Raw genomic sequence first — 26773 nt, 5'->3', positions numbered from 1 at the left:
ACTCGAACCTTTATTTCCCAGATTCTGGACATTGTGTGTTCTTTTGAGCCACTGGGGGCTCTTTGAGGCTGATCCTTAGCCTTGTGTGTCTTGTGTTTCATGTACCTGTCAGTTTCTAGTGTGTTCCTCCCCATTCTCCACCCACCTCGTTTACCCTCATGTGTTTCCCATTCCCAATTACCGTCCCTTTATTAACCCCGCCCTGAGCTTTGCTCAGGGCTGAGTCATTAATTGTAATCGTATCCTGTATCTGGTCGCTGTATCTTGTTCCAGTGATTCCTTACCTGTATCCCAAGCTCCTGGATTCCAAGCTCCTGTGTTGCCTTGTTCCAGCATTGTTTCCTTATCCTCACCTTCCTGGTAATTACCTTATTTTGAACTGTTCCTGTGTTATTTGCAAGCTCCAAGTAAACCTGCTTTATTTTCACCATGTCTGCCTCCCTTACCATCTATGGGTACACCCCTGGGCTTCCGCCATATCCTCTCCCAATGGAATGGCTATCCACTATCACAGCGGTTCCACGCTGTAACCCTTACAGAATGACTCAGCCAAACAAGAAGCCCTTGGGAAAGCCCTCCATGCTTTCTTGTCCCGATGTGGCACTACAACTCCCTTGGGGTGGGGAGAATGAGGCAAAAGTCAGCTCCCATTTCTGTGATGATGTCTATCAGGATTTTCTCTCTGACGATGACTGGGAGGATTCAGTCTTCGATGTGGGCTGGGAAGATTCAGATTCGAGCGAAGATGAGCTACAAACTGCTATCTGGCCTGTGTCTGGTCGTCCACCTCCAGTTTCTTGGCCTTTGAAATCCCCACCGCTGTCTGCTCCTGTTCCAGGGCCAGCTATGCCTCTGCAGTCTGCTCCTGTTCCAGGGCCAGCTATGCCTCTGCAGTCTGCTCCTGTTCCAGGGCCAGCTATGCCTCTGCAGTCTGCTCCTGTTCCAGGGCCAGCTATGCCTCTGCAGTCTGCTCCTGTTCCAGGGCCAGCTATGCCTCTGCAGTCTGCTCCTGTTCCAGGGCCAGCTATGCCTCTGCAGTCTGCTCCTGTTCCAGGGCCAGCTATGCCTCTGCAGTCTGCTCCTGTTCCAGGGCCAGCTATGCCTCTGCAGTCTGCTCCTGTTCCAGCACCAGCCATCCCTCCGCAGTCTATTCCTGGGCCCTCTACCCCACAGCGGTCTGCTTCAGTTCCCGGTCCTGCTACCCCTCTGCAACAGCTACCTCCAGTCCTGGCCCAGCTTCTGCCTTGTCCTGCGCCCCCAGAAGAGGGGCTTCTGCCTTGTCCTGTGCCCCCAGAAGTGGGGCTTCTGCCTGATCCTGTGCCCCCAGAAGTCGGGCTTCTGCCTTGTCCTGTGCCCCCAGAAGAGGGGCTTCTGCCTTGTCCTGTGCCCCCAGAAGAGGGGCTTCTGTCATGTTCTGTGCCTCCCAAAATGGGGCTTCTGCCGTGCCTAGTACCCCCAAGAGAGGAGGCTTCGCAGCAGCATCGGCTACCCAAGTGTCCAGCTGGACCTTCCCGACGACTGGCTCCCAACTGGCTGTCTGCTGTGCCGGCTTCCCAGCCTGTCCTGTCTGCTGTGCCGGCTTCCCAGCCTGTCCTGTCTGCTGTGCCGGCTTCCCAGCCTGTCCTGTCTGCTGTGCCGACTTCTCAGCAGCTGCCTCCAGTGCCGGTCCCCCAGCAGCTGCCTCTTGTTCCAGTGCTGGCTCCCCGAAAGCTGCCTCCTGTTCCAGTGTTGGTCCTCCAGCAGCTGCCTCCTGCTCCAGTGCCGGCTCCCCGAAAGCAGTCTCTTGCTCCAGTGCCGGTCCCCCAGCAGCTGCCTCTTGTTCCAGTGCTGGCTCCCCGAAAGCTGCCTCTTGTTCCAGTGCCGGTCCTCCAGCAGCTGCTTCCTGTTCCAGTGTTGGTCCTCCAGCAGCTGCCTCCTGCTCCAGTGCCGGCTCCCCGAAAGCAGTCTCCTGCTCCAGTGCCGGCTCCCCGAAAGCAGTCTCTTGCTCCAGTGCCGGTCCCCCAGCAGCTGCCTCTTGTTCCAATGCCAGACCCCCAGCAGCTGCCTCCTGTGCCGGCTCCCCGAAAGCTGCCTGCTCCTGTGCCGGCTCCCCGAAAGCTGCCTCTTGTTCCAGTGCCGGTCCTCCAGCAGCTGCCTCCTGTTCCAGTGTTGGTCTTCCAGCAGCTGCCTCCTGCTCCAGTGCTGGCTCCCCGAAAGCAGTCTCTTGCTCCAGTGCCGGTCCCCCAGCAGCTGCCTCTTGTTCCAATGCCAGGCCCCCAGCAGCTGCCTCCTGTGCGGCTCTCCGAAAGCTGCCTGTTCCTGTGCCGGCTCCCCGAAAGCTGTCTCTGTCAATTTCCATGTCTCCCATTACGTTTTCAGCTCCAGTTCCTACAGTCCAGTCTGCAGCTCCTGTGCCAGTGGTCCCGCCTGCAGCTCCTGTGCCAGTGGTCCCGCCTGCAGCTCCTGTGCCAGTGGTCCCGCCTGCAGCTCCTGTGCCAGTGGTCCCGCCTGCAGCTCCTGTGCCAGTGGTCCCGCCTGCAGCTCCTGTGCCAGCAGCCTTGCCAGCAGCCTTGCCGCTTCCAGCCTCTGTGCCAGCAGCCTTGCCGCTTCCAGCCTCTGTGCCAACAGCCTTGCTGGGTTCAGCCTGTGAGGACCTGTGTACCATGGCCTCTGGGCCCACGGACAAATCTACTTCTAGACCTGCTATTTCTGCTGCAGGATCTGATAGTTCTGGTGCTCCAGAGTCTACCAGTCTTGTTGCTATTCGTGGTGGTCTTCCTGTTGTCCTGGGCAATCAGCCACCTGTAATGGGTGCCTCTGCTGGTCCGCCACCTGTAATGGGTGCCTCTGCTGGTCCGCCACCTGTAATGGGTGCCTCTGCTGGTCCGCCACCTGTAATGGGTGCCTCTGCTGGTCCGCCACCTGTAATGGGTGCCTCTGCTGGTCCGCCGCCTGTAATGGGTGCCTTGGCTGGTTCTTCTGCTATGCAGGCTGACTCTGGCCATCCATCTGATCTGGCTCCTGACCCTGGCGACTTCTCTGATCTGGCTCCTGACTCTGGCGACTTCTCTGATCTGGCTCCTGACCCTGGCGGCTCTCCGGTACCTGACTCTGGCCATCCATCTGATCTGGCTCCTGACCCTGGCGACTTCTCTGATCTGGCTCCTGACTCTGGCGACTTCTCTGATCTGGCTCCTGACTCTGGCCATCCATCTGATCTGGCTCCTGAACCTGGTGACTTCTCTGATCTGGCTTCCGATCCTGGCGACTCTCCAGCCTTTGACCCTGGCAAAACTTTTGTCCCCATCTCCAGTCATTGGACTAAAAAGGATGGGGGTCTTTCGTTTGGGTCGCCCGGAGGTCGACCCTTAAGGAGGGGGTACTGTAAGGATCAGCCCGGGACTCGAACCTTTATTTCCCAGATTCTGGACATTGTGTGTTCTTTTGAGCCACTGGGGGCTCTTTGAGGCTGATCCTTAGCCTTGTGTGTCTTGTGTTTCATGTACCTGTCAGTTTCTAGTGTGTTCCTCCCCATTCTCCACCCACCTCGTTTACCCTCATGTGTTTCCCATTCCCAATTACCGTCCCTTTATTAACCCCGCCCTGAGCTTTGCTTAGGGCTGAGTCATTAATTGTAATCGTATCCTGTATCTGGTCGCTGTATCTTGTTCCAGTGATTCCTTACCTGTATCCCAAGCTCCTGGATTCCAAGCTCCTGTGTTGCCTTGTTCCAGCATTGTTTCCTTATCCTCACCTTCCTGGTAATTACCTTATTTTGAACTGTTCCTGTGTTATTTGCAAGCTCCAAGTAAACCTGCTTTATTTTCACCATGTCTGCCTCCCTTACCATCTATGGGTACACCCCTGGGCTTCCGCCATATCCTCTCCCAATGGAATGGCTATCCACTATCACAGCGGTTCCACGCTGTAACCCTTACAGTCACTTGTTGTATGCAAAAGCTCATTTAGACAAGCCACAGTCGTTTTGGAACAAAGTGCTTTGGACTGATGAGACAAATATCTAGTTATTTGGTCATAACAAGAAGCACTTTGCATGGAGGAAGAAGAACACCACATTCCAAAAAAAATACCTGTTACCTACTGTCAAATTTGGTGTAGGTTCCATCATGCTGTGGGGCTGTGTGGCTAGTTCAGGGACTGGGGCCCTTGTTAAAGTCGAGAGTCAGATGAATTCAACCCAATATCAACAAATTCTTCAGGATAATGTTCAAGCATCAGTCACAAAGTTGAAGTTACACAGGGGTTGGATATTCAAACAAGACAATGACTCTAAACACACATGGGGATCTACAAAGACGTTTAGGCAGAGGGGAAGTACAATATTCTGGAATGGCTGTCACAGTCCCCCAACTTGAATATCATCGAAAATCTATGGAATGATTTGAAGCAGGCTTTCAATGCTCGACAGCCATCAAATTTAACTGAACTGGAGAGATTTTGTATGGACGAATGGTCAAAAATACTGCCATCTACAATCCAGACGCTCTTCAAAGGCTATAGGAGGCGTCTAGAGGCTGTTACATTTGCAAAAGGAGGCTCAACTAAGTATTGATGCAATATCTCTGTTGGGGTGCCCAAATGTATGCACTTGTCTAATTTTGTTATCATACATATTTTCTGTTAATCCAATAAACTTTATGTCACTGCTGAAATACTACTGTTGCCATAAGGCATGTTATATATTGAAAGGAAGTTGCTACTTTGAAAGCTCAGCCAATGATAAACAAACTCCAAAGAATTTAGAGGGGTTACCAAACTTATTCATATGACTGTATCTGGTTGCGATTGTCACGAATTGGCACCCAGAATCTAGAACCAATGCTAAGCTCCCTGGTCTCAGCTCTTGCTTCCGCCTTTAACAGCTGCCTTTCAACTCGGGAGGCGCCCTCGGCTAATCGGATGCCGCCAGGTCTTATTAAAAGAGGAGCCAAACGAAGGTTCTAGACGAGCAGAGGGGCACGATCGTTAAGCAAAGTCTTTGGGCAGAAGGCCACAGTACAAGGATTTAGATGAAAACGTAGTCAGGCAGGCCGGGACAGTTCAGGCAGAATTCAAGCGGAGTCAGACAGGCAAAGGTCAAAACCAGGAGATCAATCAGACGAGTCAAATAGGCACGGGTCGGATTACAGAAGTCAGAATAGTTGGTTACCAGGCAGGGGTCTGGATCACAGAAGTCAGAATAGTCAATCAGGCAGGGGTCAAACAGGAATCAGATAACTGGAATATACAGAAATAGCACCCAGGAACTCACTAGGACGAACCAATAATGGGCAATGAATTTAGTGCTTTAGTCCCTTTAAATAGTGTTTGAAATTCGCGCCATTGCACACTGACGTCATCATGCCAGCGTCAATGCGCCTATAAGAAAAGATGCGCGCTGTGAGCGCCCTAAGGAACCGGCATGGACAAGGAAGAGGAGCAGCGTGGCGGGCGTCCCCGCCGAGGGCGCGGCCCCCACCGACCACCAGGGTGAGTGATTGTTACAGCTATGGTCCAATTTAGCAGGTGGTGCTTTGCATATGAAATTGGAATAGGAAAGGGCCTAAACTGAAAAAAAAGTAATTCATAACATCAAGTTTTTTTGGCAGTCAGGCCAGTAACCCCTATTTCAAAGCTGGAAAGAGGTAGAGGAAGGAATAATTCAGAAACAATAAGGAAAAAAACAAGGACCAATGAAAATAATAGTCCATTTTCTAACATACTGAAAGTGAACTAGTCATGTGGTCCCCTAAACTACAACAATCAAAACACAGTTATCCAATTGCAGTACATATTGCACTGGCCTCTAGAGCAATGAACAAGTTAAATTAAATTAAATATTTGCTTTATACAAATGTTTAGAATGACAAACTTTGGCATAATAGCAAATATATAAAATATGCTGATCTTGTCACACGCACAGAGCGCGCACACACACATCATATAACTTGCTGGGTACAAATAAAAAAAGTACATATAGTTTATTAACAGCCATTATCCAAAGGACACATATCAATTAGGGATATACAATCAATATACAACAGCAAACTGTGCTGCAAATATACAATGTACAGGAACATTTTCTTATTTTTACAAAACCAAACTAATAAAAATTTAAATAACATTTTATTGCTCTAAATAGAAGCCGTGCCAGCTAGAAAGTCTTAATAACATCATCAAGGAACTGCAATAAATAGAACATATGAAAACTGGCCCACTGAATCAATGGGTTTAATCGATCTGATCGCTAATCCTGATCACACAGATTTTAAATTGGAAACATTTCTAAATTGAAAACATTAGCAGATGCATTATCTATTGCTTCTTTTTGCCATTGTCTCTCTGATCTGTCGGTCCAGCTCGCTAATGATCCGATCCTCGTGTGTATACACTCCAGTCCGTAAGAGGGTGTCTCGCTCTTCTATCAGGCGAGACAGATAATCATCCAAACCTTCATCTTTAAGTTTTGCTCCTGGGATCTCTTTTGCACTGGCACTTGTATCAGGAGGCTGCTGTCTGTCTTCCTGCTGTCTCAATCTAGAGATAGGACCACACCAAGCACAGAGATAAAGCCTATCTTTACATAATGCACAAACCACAGGGGTTAAACAAGGATTCGTAAAGAGAAACAAAAAAAAAAAGAGAAAGCTATTCGCTATATAATATTTCAACAAACCATTTTCGATTCCTGCCTGATCCCCTGTAACAAGGCAATGCCATGTTATTGGTTTTAAAATTTTAAAATTCCCAATTTTAATATCATATATACATGTGCAATTGATCTTGGATTCATTTAATTGGATGTTGGTGGATTTCCCCTATAGAGGTAGATGGATAGAAACAGTTACTGAAGCATGTAAAATCAACAATCAGCTCTAATACCCCCTTGATCAGGAATATCTGGTGCATGTACAATTAATGGCCACAGTCCATTGTCATATTGAAGAAAGTTTTACTTACAGCACCAAATTATCATAACATAAAATGCCTTTATTTGATACACATGGCAGAACCTGGATAACAGCGACGTTTCAGGCCACAATCAGCCCTTTTATGAATCGTACCACGTCAACCTTTGCCACATAGTCCCACATTTTTGATTCTGGTTAATGTTTGCTATTCATTAACAGGCTCAGATATGAGAAATGTGATAATATAGTAGTTAATTAATCACATAATAACAAAGTCTGCCTGCAAAATATAAGCTTACTCTCTATAGACCCACATCTAAAGATAGCCATAGATGCAAAGATTTCATCGTACGAATCTCTGTTTCGTAAGATTTTTGGGCCGTGTGTGAAGTGTCCCGACTTTTTTCGTGAGATGGCGATCGGTCGTTGAGACGATCGGACAGGTTAGAAAATTTCTGTTGGCTACTGATAATATCTCTGCATGTATTGCCAATCTGACAAAACTGTCACCAGCTTTTGTTGGACATAACTTTCGCACGATTGCTGTTAGGGGTAGAACATCGTCTGATCTGTTGTTTTACTACTTTCTTTGATCTAAATGGTAAGTGGCAGGTCGGGCAATGGCACCGAACGATCGTTCGTAGGATATGAAGGTAAATCTGCAAGTCTGTGGCCACCGTAACTATATATACATTTGTTTAAAAAGCACTTTCTTTATCTATATTGGTGTAACCACAGGAAAGTATGGGCTTATGATGCCCTCCACAGGAGAAATGTTCACTCTATCCAAACAGAAGGTTGTGTAACAAATGCATCGGAGAGGTCTCCATGCAGACACAGCACAATATACAGCATGGTGTTACTCTGTTTCTTGTTCTCGGACACACTGTAATGATTTACCATTATGTTCTTTAGTTCCTGTCAGTTTTGAACTAGGTTTCCCAACTATTTGAATCTACAGCAATGTTTGTTTGGTGATTTATTTAACCAAAATTTGGAGAAATAGGGACAAACATAGGTACATTTGCCCAATGTACACTCAAATGAATAAAGTGTTTATTGCCGTCATGCAGATTACCTGTTTAATTCATTTCGGATTTCCTCCAGCTCTTGGCGCTCTGTCTTAACCACGTCTTTCTCTTCTGCCGCCAGGTAACGCAGTCTCATGTGTTCCAGCTCTTGCTGCTGTTTTCTCAGCCGTGCCATGGCATTCTCTTGCTCGCGCTGTCTCAAACACAGCAGAAATTGTTTAAATGCAGAGACATAGAGACTTTACTTGTGAACAGAGACACAAATCTAGAATATAAATTCGATAAAACATTTCCACTTCTCATAACCAGCAATAATACAGCAGGTAAATAGGAACCCCTCCCTGTACTTCTCTATGTCTCAGGTGTGCACATGCGCTAGCCTGGGAAGCACATTATTATTTGCAGTTTCTCTTTACCTTTAATTCTGTGTGGGATTTCCCTTATTAAAGGCAGTTCTCCATTTCTCTTTACCATTAATTCTTTGTGGGATTTCCCTTATTAAAGGCAATTCTCAATATTGGAGTATGAGCAGGTTGTTAGGTACTGCTGAGCTTAGCAACCAGGCAGTGGAATAAATGTCATCCTGGTTTTCGAGTGGCCAGACTTTGCTGTTCTTTCCCCTAGCTGAGAGCATTTAGTACTGAATCTACCAAAAAAAGCCATTATCTAACATATTTTCCCTCTTTATTGAAATATGTAGAAATGCAAATTAATTCTGACAGTTGTCAGAGGACAGTCCTGTTTTATTAGCCATTTCCATTTCACTAGAATAATTAAGCATTTACCCAAATGGTAAGTAGGTTCATATTACAAATTCTTATGCTGTTTCTGTGTATCATCAGGCGATACCTACTTATCCTGCATTCATATTAGCACTTCTATGCATTAGCACACAGGGCAATTTTGGGAGCTGTGTCACAACATAAGGGGGGAGGAAAAAAAACTCAGAAATGGATACGCTTGCCCCACAGGACAACTAAAGTCAATTAAAAGCCAAAGGTACGCTTCAGTTATACTCCCCACAGTTCTAAGATAGGAATATGTGTGTATATATACAGATGTGTTATGGAAGTGTACAGGTTGCAGTTTTTCAATACAACCAGAAACATCACAAATCAGCCAGGTTTAGAAGGCCTCGGCCTTGGAGAAATTCGGCATTAACATTGAGAAAATTATAGAAAATAGCAGGGGTGCTGTGATGGTTTTCATGTGCTATATTATGGGATGTTGCCTTGCGACTCCATGAACTATGTCTGGCTCCACATTATACCATCAATCTTTCATTCTCATAAGCACTGCTTTAAACCGCTGTTAGAGAAAATTAATTATAGTTTAAAATAAGGTCTGGGTTTTGGCACTGGGACATTAAGGCAGGAACTCCCCAGTTAAATAAGGAAAGAACGCCTGGATCAGCAGTCCTTGATGCAGTGCCTGTGAATGAAATGTCTCCCTTTATTTTATTTACTAGTAAACAAGACATTTAGACTGTTATTAAAGGAAAAGGTGAAAGGAATGATGGGTCAAATGAAACATAAACAGATGACTGGTTTCTTAACCCTTTTTTACTTTTGAAAGGTTTTTATTACCACTATGGGGCAGATTTATCAAGGGTCAAATTTCGAAGTACAAAAAATCCTCGAAATTCGACCATCGAATTGAAAAACTTCGAATTTGAAGTTTTTTCACCGAATTTGGCAATACTACAATCGAACGATTTTAGAGTACGATCGAAGGATTTTTAAAGACTTAGAAAAAGTTTGTAGAAGGTCCAGTGGCGTAACTAGATATTACTGGGCCCCACAGCAAATTATTTTTCAGGCCCCCAAAATGTTTAGAGGTTGACTTGTTTCTCCAATATTTATTGAAATTGTATATGAATTAGGGCCTCGTGGGGGCCCCTATACCTCCTGGGCCCCCCTGCAGCCGCAGGGTCTGCTTCCTCTATAGTTACGCCCCTCTGTGAAAACAGAGTTTGTGTGTGTGTGTGTGTGTGTCTCTCTCTCTCTCTCTTTGGCCTTCAACAATCATTGAACAACACTGGAACGGTTAACCTTATAACACCATTATTTAAATCTCTTTACCTTAAAGATTTAAGCAAGCAATAGGCACCACAGGCTTTCCACCATAGGCTTTCCCCTATTCTTCTTACATTATGACTTCTAAACCATTGCCTGGTTGCTAGGGAAGTGGAACACGAGCAACCAGATAGCTATTGAAATTCCAGACTGGAGAGAACGGCAGAACAAAATATTATACCCCACTTTCAAAAGTCAAAACATCCCAAAAGGCACTTATTTTTATCTTTTATTTTAAGGAAAACAAGCAGAATTAACCTTTCCAGTACCATGATCTGAGGAATACACTACGTTAAGATTTAATATACATTAAGGGTAAGCAAGACATATAGCAGACAAATGAGAGAGGAAGCTCTTATCTCCAATTGAAGAGTTTTCCACCAACTATTTATCAGGAGCTCCCTTACACTAGATGCCGGACACTTGTTACTAGTTATCAGAATGTCACCAGCTGCTGGGTGTTTTTGTTTGGCATCCAGTGCTGAAAGAGCAGAAGGCAAAGTGCTAACATCAATTTAATACAATATGGATTAACCCCCAAACAAACACTTATGTAATGTAGGGAAAGAAGCTCTGAGGGGACACACATATAACACATTAATATAAAAATCTGTATTTAAAGGGGGTTCCGCACCCAAAAAAAAACAGATGGTTTTGAAAAATGAAAAAATATACAATAATATAATAATTGCTAATAATAAGTGTAGTAGTAGTAGTACCTGTAGTAATAAAATAATAGTTAATGTTCAGGGACCTGGTGTCTCCTGTAATTTAGATCCCCATATCTTATATTTGCCAAAATCATTTAAAAAATCAAATAAACCTAATGCAATTGTTTTGCCCCCGATAACGATTCATTTAAATCTTAGTTGGGTTCAAGTAAAATGTACTGTTTTATTATTACAGAGAAAAAGGAAATCATTTTTAAAATGATTAATTATTTTTTTTTAATAACAATGGGCGAAGGCTCCTTCAGAGCATTCTGGATAATAGGTTTTCAGACAATGGATCTCATACCTGTTGTAATAATAGTAGCAGTAGTAGTATTAATAATAATAATAGTAGTAGTTATAATAGTAGTAGTAGTAATAGAAGTATTAATAATAATAGTGGTAATAATAATAATAGTAGTAGTTATAGTAGTAGTTGTAGTTGTAGTAGTAGTAGTAGCAGTAGTAGCAGTAGTAATTAGGCATGCACCGAATCCAGGATTTGGTTCGGGATTTGGCCAGTTTTCGGTCTTTTTCAGTAGGATTCTGATTGAGCTGAACCGAATCCTAGTTTGCTTATTCAAGTTAGGGGCGGGGAGGGAAATCGAGTGACTTCTTGTCACAAAACAAGGAAGTAAAAAATGTTTTCCCCTTTCCACCACTTATTTGAATATGCAAATTAGGATTCAGATTCGGATCTCGGCCGAATCTTTTTGGATTCGTGGGTTCAACCGAATTCAAAGTAGTGGATTTGGTGCTTCCGTAGTAGTAATAATAGTAGTAGCAGCAGTAATAATAATAGTAGTAGTAGTAATAATAATGCAACTTTTCAATATACATTTATTAAAAAATGTACAGTGGTTTTAAAGTTATGTTTAAATGTAATTGCTATTGAAAGCAGTGGTCTTTATCGGTTTCTGTTCTTCTGGCCTGACAGCCTGACTATTTAAAACAATGCAACAGGAGCAAAACCCTACCCAAAAGAAAATCACAACCGTTAAATAAACAAGCCTCACAGATAATAAAAGATACTTATACTTTTTTTTGTAGCGGCTTTATTCAGCCACCAGCATGTTAGTAAAGCAGTAGTGTGTTAGTAAAGCAGTAGTGATTTGTGGGTTGCCCAAATCTGGACCTGCACCTGACCCTAACCCAGAGCATGCCTGACCACCCTGATGTCATGGAAGGGGGTCGGGTGCAGCCGGCACGAGCATATAAAAGGGTACACAGGGAATGGCAGTGGGGCAGTAAAAGCTTGCCCGAAGTCAGTGTGCACAAGTCAGTGGGTCCAGCGGGCTTCGAATCAGCCCACACATCACTAGTAAGCCGCATATATTGCTTTTAAAGTGGACCTGTCACCCAGACACAAAAAGCTGTATAATAAAAGTCCTTTTCAAATTAAACATGAAATCCGATTTATATTTTTTATTAAAGCATTCATAGCTGTTGTAAGCTCATATAAAAATCTCAGCTGTCAATCAAATATTGTCTGCCCCTCCTCTATGCCCTGGGCATAGAGGCTGGGCAGACAATTACTTTCACTTTCCATTCAGCACTTCCTAGATGTCACTGCTCTCCCCACATTCCCCCAGTTCTCTTCACCATTTAATTGTGTAGTCAGGGCATGGGGATGGACATCAGGTCCCCCATTCTGGTGCACAAACAAGATTCTGAGATGATACAAGGCTTGTCTTAATAACAGTGTACACAGAATGGCTCCTGCCTGCTTGTTATAATTCTGAATTTCCAGACTGGAGGAAACAAGATTCAAATAATTTATAGAGTGTAATTAAAGTTCATTTTGCTTGACTGATGTGATAAAATAGGATTATGAGTAATTTTTCTGGGTGACGGGTCCCCTTTAATAGCACCATTGAGAATGATAAACAAATGTATAAGGGAAAGCTGCTTAGAATTAAATTTTCACTTAGGATTTTGATGGGTATAATTATCAACATCATTTCCTAAATATGCCTGTGAAAAAAATTACAGCTCAGAAGAGAGAGCTGTGGAGTTCCTCTCTGGCAAACTACAAAATAGAAAAAGAAATTATTTGACTTTGGAATAAATCTACTCCTTTTGTGCTTAATTAGCCAGATTATGACTTCAAGTAGTCAAAGTGACTCTAGAATAAAAATATAAACTGAAACTAGTGAAACAGAAAGGCGAGTGACGTGTGGGCAGGCCAAGCTGGTTAATTCTACATACTCAGAAAACAGCGCACTTACAAAAATATCATTCATCCCAATGGCTTTATTACACACAGATGTGTTGTGACAGGCGCATTCTAGAAACATTTGGATCCCCCCCCCCCAATCGGAATGATAAATTATATTTTCATAAACAGTTTTAGCTTGTGTGTGTCCTGGGCTGTTTAATAAGGATACACATGCAATTACTCGGATATATCTAATTGTTTATCTGACAGTAAGCAGATAATAGCATTCGGTTTACTCCACTTAATCCATCCACTAGAGGCGGCTTTCATAATCATTATTCACAAACTCTAACCCATTCGGAGCTACAGGAATGTGTCAACCTCGGTTTTTCATCTCGGTCCAGCAGTGAAGAGGTAAAAAAAAAAAAAGTCAGAAAGCAAAACATGTCAGGCCAGAATGTGTTAGGGACAAGAGGCTCTTCAATCAAGTAAGCACAATCTTTATTTTGCTATGGCTGCCTATAAATCCTGGAGAGAGAAGTAAACACGCATACAGTAGACTAAACAATCACTAAATAGTGGCCACTGCTCTCACTCCCACTCGTACATACCGGCTTATTCTGTGGGAAAATAATGCCGCCCTCGCTGGGGAACTCAAGTCAAGTTTTCTGAAAATAACCCACAGTTGACAAGTTAGGAGGAGGGTCTGGATGGTTTCAAGACACAGTTTTCAACCTAGCCCTAGATATCCAACCAACATATTTTTTAAACAAGCCCATGTTTGGCCAAATTGCTAAATAATGAATCAAATTAATTACTGTGCGTGGATAAGCGCAAGACGGAGGATGACAGGTCAGACGTCAGCCAGAAACATTTATGTTGCAAATAGAGCGAAGACTTGGGAGCTGAATATTTCTTTGTTTGGATAACGAATGGACTTGGATCAAATATACTGTATAATGTAGCACTGGGACATAAGGGAAAGAGATAACAACATGGAGCAGAAGAGGAGCCATTTATCCGTTATGTCACTAGGGATGCACTATTTTGGATTTGGTCGAACCCCCGAATACATATGCAAATTAGGGATGGGAAGGGGGGAAAAAGTTTGCTTCCTTGTTTTGTGACAAAAAAAATCGCACAATTGCCCCTAATTTGTGTATGCAAATTAGGATTCAGCCAAATTTGAATCCTGCTCAAAAAGGCGAATCTTGGCTGAATCCCAAACTGAATCCTGGATTCGGTGCATCCCTACATGTCACAGAACTTAACATTTATGGAGCTCACATTCAAGTTACAATGCCACAGGGTTAATAATTATTCAGTTTGGGATCCCAACTGCAAAAATAAAAAATCAGTCAGCATGCACAGGGTTAAATCCCCTGATCTACAAATATGAAACAACCAGAACATAATCTTGGCAAACACCAATGGAAAACACCACGGAGACCAAAAGCGTAACTTCGATAAAAACTGGGATGCACAGAATCCTTCATTGGTGGGATTCAGATTGATCCCAAATCTTTCACTCAGGATTCAACCAAATTCAGAACTGAACCCAAATGAACATATACTAATTAATAGTGAGGAAAAAAACATGTGCATGTTCTGCAAGCCACAAATTGATATGTGCGAACTACAATTTTTTCACTTTTCTTAGGGCTTGGCTTTGGTTCATGGTTTGGTGCAAATCCTGCTAGAAAAGCCTTGGATTCAGCTGAATCTAGAACTGAATCCAGGATTTCAGCATCTCTAATAAAAACGCACCCAAAGGTTACATTAAACAGTGACCAAAAAAATAAAAGCTGCTTTTGTGCCTCAAGTGATTGTATAAGGGCACATCTATAGTGTAGGCCAGGCAACATTATGTGCCTTTTTACCTATACAATTATTAATTACAAGGATCAATTATCTGGGAACCAGTTACCCAGAAAGCTCAGAAATAAGGGAATGCCATCTCCCACAGACTACATTTTAAACAAATAGTTCACATTTTTAAAAATGATTTCCTTTTTCTCTGTAATAATAAAACAGTACCATGTACTTGATCCAAGCTAAAATATAATTAATCCTTATTGGAAGCAAAACCAGCTTATTGGAAGCAAAACCAGCTTAGTGGGTTTTATTTAATGTTTACATGGTTTCTAGTAGACTTAAGGTATGAAGATCCAAATTACAGAAAGACCGCCTTATCCAGAAACCCCCAGGTTTTGAGCACTCTGGCTAAAAGCTCCCATACCTGTATATACTGTACCCTTACTTGGCAATAATGAAAAGTAGCTAATCTCACCATAAGAACACTGCAGAGCTGGGGGTTTTTTTTGAACCACTTGATCAGTAAGTGAATTGTTGAGTGAAATATAGGATTTACAAAACTGCAATCAATCCATTGTATATATCTGTCAATTTTAAGGACTGTCTTGAAACTGCAAACATCTTTTCTTAAACCAAGCAAAACTGAATTTGTGCTGAAAATCAACCTTTTAAAATTCCAAATCAAACATTTCAAATTCTACCTTTTCTTTCAATCATTATTTTTTATTATAAAACATACTATCTTACAATTAATTAGCTGAATTTGTTTAATGATCTCTGTATAAACAACACCCTCCCTTCACCCTGGAATGTCCACAGCTGATATCTTCCACAAATACCAAAACCAATACAATTCAATGTGTGGCAAGGCCATGTTTCTTATAAAATATTATCACTGAATCTATTAAAGAATGTTCGAAAATGTACTGCTTTCACGTTTAGTCACTTCATCTTGAAACGGAAGTGTCACGGATACAATATGGAGTCTGCCCCACTAGCACAGCTAGTTGTTGCCTAGGGTGGCCACTTGATCAATTTAGAAGTTATCGGCTATTATATCATCATGGTGCAAGGCCTAACAACCAAGTATTTACATAATTAACCCTAATTCTAAAGCACCTGGGTTTAAACCCACCTATTGGGTCTAAAGGGACCCCATTCAAATTCATGCTAGATGAATGATTAGTTTATTTTGTACAGTTATAACCAACTGGCTCCACGAAGATACACAATACAATCTGGGGTGAATAATTTGGGTTTAAAAAAGGGGTTAAAGGGGTTGCTCACCTTTGAGATAACTTTTAGTATGCTGTTGAGAAGCATGCTAAAAGCTGGAAGAGGATCACTCCATGGTGCAATTGCAAATTGTCTCAGAATATTACTCTCTACAGCAGTGGTCCCCAACCAGCGGTTCGTGAGCAACATGTTGCGCTCCGACCCCTTGAATGTTGTTCCCGTGGCCTAGAAGCATGTGCTTATTTTTTAATTACTGACTTGTAGGCAAGTTTGGTTGCATAAAAACAGGTGTGAGCCTCCTGTAGACTGACAAGTCTACCAAATGACCAACCACAGCCCTTATTCAGCACCCCCAGGAACATTTTTCATGCTTGTGTTGCTCCCCAATGCCTTTTAAATCTGAATGTTGCCCACGGATAAAAGTAGGTTGGGGACCCCTGCTCTACAGCATAGTAAAAGTTGAGCATTAAAGTGAAAAGCTGAACTTTAAAGGGGTCACCTTCAAGTTAACTTTTAGTATATTATAGAATGGCCAATTCTAAGCGACTTTTCAAATAGTCTTCATTATTTATTTTTTATAGTTTTTTTTAATGAATTGTCTTCTTCTTCTGACTCTCTCCAGCTTTTAAATGGGGGTCACTGGACCCATTTAATCAATGCGCTGAAAGGCTACAAATGTATTTTTATTGCTACTTTTTATTACTCATCTTTCTATTCAGTCCTCTCCTATTCATATTCCAGTCTCTTGTTTAAATCAATGCATGGTTGCTAGGATTACTTGGATCCTAGCAACCAGATAGCAGAAATTACAAACTGGAGAGCTGCTTAACAAAAAGCTAAATAACTCAAAAGCCACAAATAATTAAAAATGAAAACCAATTGCAAATGGTCTCAGAATATCACTCTCTACAGCATATTAAAATTAAATTTAAAGGTGAACAAACCCTTTAACTAAAAAGCAGACTATTTCATTCTACTGCACAAGCAAGCGAAAATTTGAAGAAAGAAGAAGCCGGAAGAGGAGCACCAGCCCAGGGTTTCAGATAAGTAAATACATTCACTGTGAAACGACTTTCCTTCAGCTTTAAAGGTGAACCACCCCTTTAAGGTTACAGAATAAGAAAGCCATTTTCTATTCTATCATTGTGCCAAAGTTATGTGATTGTGGAATGTAGTCTTGGCCATGTTTATAAAGCTGTGTGAAAGAATGGTGTAGAAAACACCACACACTGCCACGCCCGTTACATTTTTAGACACAAGAGCAGATACTGTAGTTGCAGGTACATTTACGAACACTAACAGTGACAATGTTTAACTTGGGAAAGATGTTTTGAGTTAGATTTCCTTTCACTGTTAGATTTCCTTTCACTGTACATAAAACAGTGTTTGGGTGGAGGACTTCTTTAAGAGTTTTCTAACATGTCTCTTAGTGAGTATGGACAACACAAAAGACTAAAAAGTCATTGTCATGCAACAGCATGGTTTCTTGTTACAAAATCTGATCCTCCATTTGGTAATGTAGAATCTGATCAGATAATGTTGGGGGATGTCTTGATTTTGTATGTGCCTAAATCAGAAAAGAAAGCATAGCCAACATTTCTGTCTTATAGGAGGAATCACACTATACAAATTTCTCTTACAGTTGCACAGCGTCAGGTGGAAAATCCTCCATATAGTTTGCATATCAGATTTTAATATCAGTAACATGATTTTTAAACGTCTGCAGCTACATCCAATTTATAGGATGAGATCTGTCAATATGAGGATATCCAACGAAACAGCTCCCATGTACTTGAGCCCTTCGAAACAGCCTTCACCCAAAAAAAAAGTTTTTTGGATAATGAAAGAAAATTGAATTCTGAGCGAATTCCACAACATTTTTTCAATAGTTTTAAAGTTATTTGTAAATATATTTGAGAAAAGAAAGGGATACACAAATACAGCTTTCAATTGCCAAATACATTAACAAACAACGTCTTACATATGTAATAAATAAAGTTGCTAAGTATTGTATTTCCTTTCATAATGCAGAAAGAGATTTTTGGTGGAGGAACCCTTTGGAGAAATCATTCCTGTACTTGAATTCCTGTACTTGAGCACTCACCTGCTTCAGTCTTGCCAGTTCTTTTAACGCTCTTCCCCATTGCTGCTTATAGTGCAATTTAGACTTTGTTGTTGACTCCAACTTTCGTTCCAGCTCGACCTAATAAAGATAAAATAATATAAACCATTATTGAAAAAATGTATAAGCTTATTTCTCAATAACTTGAATAGAAATGTAAAACTTTTTTCCTATAAGGAAATGGAAGCCCCCTTTAAGGCTCGTACACACATTTTTACATGTTACCTTGTGGTGGCTTTTTCATGCATTCTATCACATGGGAAGGCGTGAGATAACAGGTCCCATTCTTCAAATGGCCCAGTACCCACAGCACATGCAACGCCTCACCTCTGTTTTGTGGCTGAGCACGGTATTGTGGCTACAGGAACAATTGAAAAGAATGAGCCCCAGTAACTGAAGAATTTTTTAACTGAAGGGCCTTTACACATGGGGTTTTAACAATTGTTTCCATGTGATGCCTTTTTTATGCGTTCCACCACAAAGAAATGTATTTCTTAACAGAACCCATTCTTTTTATTTGTCCCTGTACCTATGGTACTGTGCCAAATGTGGGTGAAGAACAACATGTAGAGTCTCGCATGTGCTATGTGATAAAATCCTGCACCGGTCAGCTTTTGGAACCCTTACCCTGCAATCCGCATTCTTACCCGCTTGGACTCACTACCCGACCCGCAAGTACCTTATCCGCAACCCGGACCCTTGACCTGCTGACCATCTAGAATCAGGAAGTGCTGTCATTGTAAACCTGAAGTGGCATCATCGGAAATAGACGTGATAAGAAATAAGGAGTAAAAATCGCTATTGAGAAGACCCACAAACTTCTACCCGCAGGGTACCGCAGGTTTTTGCGGGTAACCCGGGGGTACCCGACCTGCTGCAGGACTCTAATAAGTGGTTCAACAAGGTGATTTCTATGTTCACTTCTAAGAGATGTACCTTGTATCTCTGCATATCAAAAACCATATACAATACAAACTGTGGCGTCACTATTGGGGCCCCTACCCCCCGGGCAAAATTGTGGGTGACCCACGGCACGTGTGAAATCACAAGTGACTCGCTATGCCAAAAAAATAAAAATATCAAGGGTGATGTGCACAGTCATGAGGTCTGCTTCCTCTGTAATTATAACATTTAATTCAAATGATGTTTCGGGACAGTGTGCAAAAAAGACAAAGAATATTATATATTGGTGCCATGATTTTGCATTAATTTGTTGCAGCTTTCCGTGAGGCATTTTAACTCTTTAAGTGCCGCACACTCGAAACATTGTCCAATGTTTAGATTTGTCACTTGGAAGATTAAAAGGTGAATGAAATGCCCTACTTTGTTATATTATACACTGCCTGCTGACATTTTAATGTGCATACATTCAAATCTGTCACTTTGAAACATAGGTGGAGGAAATACACAAAGTCTAAATCACAATGCTTGTTTTTACTTGCAACGGCTGATCTGTTATAGTTGAACTGAAGCCAAACTGGCTTTGTTTTAGGAATGTACTTTCGCAGTCTGAAACAGAGAAAAGAGTTGGCTTACACACTCACCAGACAAAATTTAAAACACCCCTTTTCAATAAGAATGATGGCTGAAGAAACATCTATCTATCTTTCTATCTATCTATCCTTGTGAGTCTATTTTAAGTAAATTATTCTATATGCATTGAATTTTATAAAATCTTTAGCCAGACCCTTGTACTTGATCCTAATGGAGATAGCAAGGAATAAGAAGCACTGGTAAAAGAATCATTTATTTAACGTTTAAATGTTTTTGTAGGCTTAAAGTATGGTGATCCAAATGACAGAATACCCCCTTAGCCAAAAAACTACAGGTCCCAAGCATCTGCTACATACAGGGGCAAATTTACTAAAGGGCGAAGGGACTAATGCTGACGAAAATAGTGATAGGCTGCAGAAGTCCGTAAAAATTTTTTTGGGTACCCGGGTTCCCCCTACATTTCCTAACATATGGCACATAAACTATACACTGGGCTCATGTGTAGGGCACTATAACAACTCTATTTTATTTTTTTAAGGTTCTCTGGGCTTGTGTAATGTATTTGCTGCAACATTTACGTCTATTCAACTTTCACTTCCCGCCGTATGGAAATTAGGCAACACTAGCGCAACTTCGCTTTGCTTGCCGAAGTAACGCTATCACAACTTCGCCAGCATTCGTCGCCCTGGACGTAACTTTGCATGTCAGTGAATTAGCGTTGTCTGGGAAAATTTACGCCTGGTGAAGTGTTGCGATGAAAGTGAAGCAGACGCTAGCGCAAATTCGGTGTTTAGTGAATCTGCCCCATAGAGTAATAGGCTCCCTTTTTGCTGTTGTAAATCCATTTCCTTAACGGTGACTTTGCTATAATTATTTGCATATTTGTTTATAATTGGCCAAGTACCTTAATGTTTTCTTCTCCATTTAACATAGCAATATTACTGGTAATTCAATTATGTTTTCAATAATCCTATACCTAACAGTGATCATGTTCACAGGGATGCTCTAGCAACCTGTTCTTTATTAAACACAAACACCTATGGGCATATGAAATGTAACGATTAGTATATTAGGATGGTGGATAATGTTGCCTGACAGGAGGCTCATTAGAACAAAATTTACTGGCCAGAACTCAAAATCTTCCATGTTTAGCTTAGTAAATGTACAAGTACAGAAGCTATAAAACATATATGTTCTTGCTTTGTATTACAACACAGTTCTTTAATGCCTTTTGCTTTAGGTAACAAATTAGAACTAAATCCAAAATAAAATATATAATGAACACAATAGATATTGGTGAATATTCACATTACAGATATATAGAGGAAGAGCAGATGTCCTGATAAGGAACAAATCATTTATTACAAAACATTTCTAAATGTTGCCAGTTGTTTCGAGAGCAAACCAAAGTGAACGAGCTAGCTGTTCGGCTGTGTTGCCAATACATACAATGCCATTTATATTCACTTAAAGAGACAAGACGTTTATTTGTGCAGAGAAAATTCTTGTTCTGTATATTTTAAAGAAGCTTATTTACTGCCTGAAATAAATTGGTCCAGAACTTGCCAGGAGGAGCCAGAGAGCAGAAACAACCATACAGGTATATATGAGAGCATAAAAATGTGTTTTTTATATGGTTATTTCTATCATTGGCTTATATTCTTCAGAGCCTGTAATCAGTGATGAGCAAAACTGCCCTGTATACCTACATCTATACATCAGAATGTGGTCCACTGCTTTGAGAAACAGAATGCCATTCTGCCCTGTCCCCTCCTATCCCAATCATTGCTTCCAAATAACTGCATGCAAGGAAAAAGGTTTTAAACTTATTTTCTGTGATTGAATGAATCATTGCTAAACTGGGGTTCTGTGTCTGGGCTCTATATCTTGTGCCAAATAAAAAAAAATTGGTGTGAGGTGGAGAGCACAGTGTCTGTGGGCAAAGGTCAGCAATGTCCTTCCCTCTGTCATAGGGCACATGGTAAATACAGGGCCCTGTTGCTGTCTGTGTTCTCCACCACTCACTGACTTGCACTCCTCAATAATCCAGTAATTAGAGGATGGGTAGGGGGCAGAAAAGGGACATGGCCACAGGTCTTTGAGCTCTGAAATGGAATTGAGAGTCCTGCAAAATTCACTTTGGATGGAAGGCAGGGTGCAAAGTGCAAACAAATGACACCTATTTTCATGCACCCTGCACCCTTGGCTTCAACTTTGTTAATGCCCACTTTTGTATACATAAAATATCTTCTCTTTCAATGGACAGCAAGCCAAATGTTTCAAAAGTGCATTTATGTATCACTGGCAGAAAGCAATGAACACTGATTTTGCCATTGTTTAAAAAGTAATAAATAGCTCACATCTCACCAAGATCTACATGGAAATTCTAACTACGTACCAATACATGTCACTGAAACTTTTCTTTCTGCCAAGTGTGATATCTGTATTATGCCACTATTTTTTTCTGCTAAATGTAAAATAGAAGGAATAATAGCAGTCTCAATCAGAAATTAGACTGGGACGGAGATAAAATGCCAACTAACTTGTAACTTGTAAGAATCACATACCCAAGAGCTCTGCTGTACAAAAATGGGCCAATTGTAATATTTGATGTTCAAACAAAAGCTGCATGTGATTAAACATTAAAAACCAAACAGAAAACAGAAGAGTCACTTGAAACCAGATTATTCACTCTCCCACACTGTTGATTATCAGGCCAGAGGTACCTTTTCTAGTGTGAGAAGATTGATCTCAGACTGTAGTCGGATTTCTGGTTTGCTGCTTTGTTGATCTTTGTATTGGAGAAACTCCTTCTCCAGCAATTTAACCTTGTGTTCTGCTTCTTGGACCTAAAATAGAAAAAAAGTTGTTTAGAAGTCACAAGATAATTGGCTTAAAGAAGCAAGGAAAGGACAGTATACCAAGTCCACGCTATCTTGGCTGCTGAGTGTAAATTGTGCAGACATAAAACAGATGAGTACGAACCCTTCAGTAATTTATTGCTTTCTTGGTGAAACGAATTAAAAAATGTTCTTTGTTGGGAAGCAAATGTGAAAAGTTATTTTTTTTGTGACAAAAAACAGACAGGAGATAACACTTAAGAAAAAAAGCGAAAGACAATAGATTTTAAATTATCTATATTTTAGGCAGTTTTGTTATTATACTAAACACATTTATATTGAAGTTTACATATAGGAACTCTTAAAAAACAAATACCTCTGCAAGGGAACATAACATTTTCCCACCACCCAGACTGAAGTTTCATGTGAAAAATCATTAAGTCTCTAAAGGCTCCTAAACATGGCTAGGTTTCTCTGCGCTAAGCTGCTAAGTCTTGGCTCCTGTCAATCTTCACAATCCTTGTAGACTTGCACGTAAGCAAGCATGACTGCTGGACATCAAAAAAGAGAGGCAAAGCCAAAACATAAAGGGGAAGTTGAAACTTGCCTTTGTGTAGGAGCCCATTGGTGCCAAAATTTATTTTTTTTAGAAGTTGAGCACCCACCAAGAATTGATCCGTGGTTTAAATTGATCTTAGAATCCATTAAAGTGTCTGGTAGTTTTTTTGTTTTTTTTTTAAATAATAAATAATAATCTGGTTGCTATGGTCCAGTTTATCATAGCAACCAGGCAGTACTTGGAATGAAAGACTGAAAGATAAATAGGGCCTGAACAGAAAGACAAGTAATAAAATAGTAGCTTTACATAGCAAGAGTTGCTTTGCTGCAGGGTCCACTGACCCAAATTTAAAGGAAAGAGCCAGAAAAAGGTAGTAAGTAATTTAAACTATAAGGAATGAAAAAAGAATACCAATTTAAAAGTTGATAAAAAAAAAGGACATTCCACAATACGCTATGTTCAATGAAAGAGCACTATCCCTTCAAGCTTAATTTAGCAGATGTCATACTGACACAGTTCATGTTACATAACCATATATATCATACATATAGGGGCAGATCTATCAAGGGTCAAATTTCAAGTGTTAAAAAACCCACGAATTCTACCATCGAAGTAAAATCCTTCGAATTTGAATATCAAATTCGAAGCATTTTACCGCAAAAGCTTTGATCGAACGATCGAATAAAAATCGACGATTCGAACAATTTTAAGCGATCGATCGTTTTTTTTTTATTCGACCAAAAAAAAACTTAGCTGGGGAATGGTCGAATAGTCGAACGATTTTTAGTTCGAATCGTTGGAATCATTCGATTAGATTGAATTTGACCAATTCTATGGTCGAAGTACCCAAAAAAAAAAAGTATACATGGTCTAAGAAAGCAGAAGTTAATTAAATGCTTTTGTTGGGGCAATAGAGAACACATTTTCCCTTATAAACACAGGGGGGGGGTCATTTATAAAGAGTGGCCAAAATTGCACCTGGGCAGTTACCCATGGCAACCAATCAGATGATTGCTTTCACTGTTTAACCTGCAGCTGGATGAAAAAAGCTAATTACTGATTGGTTGCTACGGGTTACTGCCCAGGTGCAAATTTGCCCACTCTTTATAAATGTCCCCCAGGGTATGTATCTTTTTAACGTTAAATTGGTTAATAGGCTAATTGATTCACTTTTCTTTCGCTCACTGCATATTGCCTAATTATTTGTCTCTCCGACACATTTTTAAAGTCAGTTCTTTTACTATTCCAGTTCAGTCTCACTTTGACTTTATTTCACTGAGTGGACTGAAATGATAATAAACAGTTAGCATGGTGAATGATGAGCCCATGGACCAGAGCAACACTGTCTGATTTGATTATTTGAGCTAATCATTACAAAAATATTGTAACTGGTACTAATATACAGTGCATTTACGCCTGAAAGCTATTCATTTCATGGCAGCAATCATTTTAATTTAACTCTGGCGTCTCTAACATCATGACTAGCCTCCAGAGTAAACCCTTGCATTGCTAACATTTCACTACTTTTAATACTTGTGGACAAAACTTTACAGGGCAGTTGTGGTGTGTGTATATATATATATATATATATATATATATATATATATATATATATATATATATATATATATATATATATATATATATATATATATATATGTAGTATAGCAATAACTTTTTCTTTTAACCCTAATATCCTAGTGCTTTCACAGAATCGATCGATCGATTCACAAGATAAAATAAATTAACAGAAACAAACTCAAAAACTTAAATATTTTTAAAAATGATACATATCAAAAGCGTGGCAAACCTATCCTTCCACACCTGCTGTTGTAGGCGGAGCTTATCTTCCTCCAGTTGCTTGGCCTTTGACCTTTCCAGCTCTATTTGGTGCATACAGTCTTCTCGCACCCTTCTAATGGAATCTTGCCGCTCCTGAATACTGCGCTCACAATCTAACTGCAGTTGTGCCTTTAGCTTCTTCATCTGCAAGTAAAGAGTTTTGTTATACAGAGACACCATGGAACCTCTTTTCATAAGCAGGCTAAGAAACAATTACAAGATGAAACCTGCAATGCACACTATTAATTATTGCTTTCATTTACATTAATCAACTGTTCTTAAGCAGATAGTATGACTGAATAAAATGTAGACATAGGGATTTATCCAGGGCACACATAGCACAGTATTAATATCAAACAGATGAGTGGCTTTGCTTGTGGCAAATGCTTAAAAAAAGTCTACTCCAGTATCACCAATTGTGTAAACAGATAAATGCAAAATGGCATGTCATTTGTCTCCTCTGAGCAATTCTACATTGACTGAAATTACATCATATGAGAATGCACCTTCACTGTTTAAAGGACCAGTAACATCAAATTTAAAAAAAAAAAATTGTTAGTATACATTGATAATAAAAAACCACAAAGACAAATTAAACTTTAAAATCGCAAAGTCTTTATTAAGAAATAATAGCCATTGTGCAGCGGCCGATTTCTCTTCCCTGCCTTCCTTATAGAAGATAGCCAGGGAGGATAAAATCGAGCGCCGCACGCTGGATCGCCGCCCTGTCGCCTTTTCTGAAGAGAAGCGGAGTTTCGGTAAGTTATTTCTTAATAAAGGCTTTGTGATTTTAAAGTTTAATTTGTCTAGGTGTTTTTTTAAAAAAAAAAAATTTGATATTACTGGTCCTTTAAGGACAGGAAATCTTAAATCACTGGGACTGTCAAATTTGTAAGCACCCCAGTGGCTCTCGTCACTTACCTCTCATCTCATTAATTTAAAAAAAGCACACCAGCAAAGGGTAAGCCATGCAATCTTTCCCCAGCCTTTCGGGCATCTCCTGCATCTTGATTCAACTTTTATATAACAATAACAAAGTCTGAGGTGCAAGGGATATCAAACTAAAATTCTGCCTATAAATGACAAACTACAGTAAGTAAATCTCCAGATAATTGATAGCTACAATGTGATATCAGCAATGATTAAGCAGTTCTAAAAACACAGTACGATCCATAAAAGCATATAGCAACATTCTCTAATTTAAAAAAAAAAGTTACAGGCAGATCCAACATGTCTAGAATAAATTAATGTGTCTCAGATAAGGAAATGTTTAAGGCACCAGTGTTGTTTTCTGCTTTATGTCTGCACCATACCAGATGTTGCATTTTACCAGTATGACTGTGCCAAGAGGGCAGGATATTCTTTGTGACCCTGGAGATTTATTGCTTTAGTCTCCCATCCTTTTCCAAAAGGGTAAATAAACCCTTTTAATTCATAGATGAAGCTTTGGAATCAGGCTCCTTACAAAATATAATAGCGGACATTTTGGCCAAAACTAGATTAATTTATGAATGTGTTAACAATCAACCTAGTTCAGTGTAAACATATATCGTGGGTCTAACCCTGCACAGTTGAATGAAAACATACAAAATTTATATGCGCTTTACAGTCAGCTGTTTTTTTACGTTTCCTTCATCTGATTCATTTATTTACCAGATAGCTTCATGCAACTATTTACTGTTTGCCTGCATTTAATGCTGTTCTATTTTTTACCTTTAATGAAAACACATTAAAGGTAAAAAAAAAAAAAGTAAATCTTTTTTCTGCTTAAGTGTTTTAGTGCTGTAAAAATCTATTTTCTAATTCAATCATCTCCAAATTTAACTTGCACACACAAACGAAAATACCTCCATTTCATCATTTGCGAGTTGCCTCTCTCTCTTCTCTAGGTCAGCTAAGGCTTTCTGTAATTGTTCTTCCAGGATCGTATATTCAGCCACCTAAAAAAACCCAGAAAAAGCAGTGATACACTGTATGTATATATATATATATATATATATA

General features: G+C 40.5%; 1 protein-coding gene across 2 annotated transcripts in view; it reads right to left on the bottom strand.

Annotated features, from left to right (window-relative positions):
* Positions 1-5945: 5945 nt before the first annotated feature.
* The window catches only part of cep120.L (centrosomal protein 120kDa L homeolog), a 54258-nt gene continuing 33430 nt past the window's right edge, over positions 5946-26773 (bottom strand). For both annotated transcript variants that reach the window (XM_018246713.2, NM_001093427.1), the window contains 6 exon segments: positions 26620-26712; positions 24755-24916; positions 22258-22380; positions 18020-18118; positions 7969-8114; positions 5946-6516 (listed from right to left, as the gene is read on the bottom strand). In XM_018246713.2, coding sequence (XP_018102202.1) covers positions 6291-6516; positions 7969-8114; positions 18020-18118; positions 22258-22380; positions 24755-24916; positions 26620-26712 — 849 coding nt within the window. In that variant the 3' untranslated portion in view covers positions 5946-6290.

Source organism: Xenopus laevis, chromosome 1L (assembly GCF_017654675.1).
Source record: "Xenopus laevis strain J_2021 chromosome 1L, Xenopus_laevis_v10.1, whole genome shotgun sequence".
Taxonomy (NCBI): Eukaryota; Metazoa; Chordata; class Amphibia; order Anura; family Pipidae; genus Xenopus; species Xenopus laevis.
The sequence above is the reverse complement of the archived record's forward strand: the minus strand, read 5'-3'. Positions and strand labels throughout refer to the sequence as shown.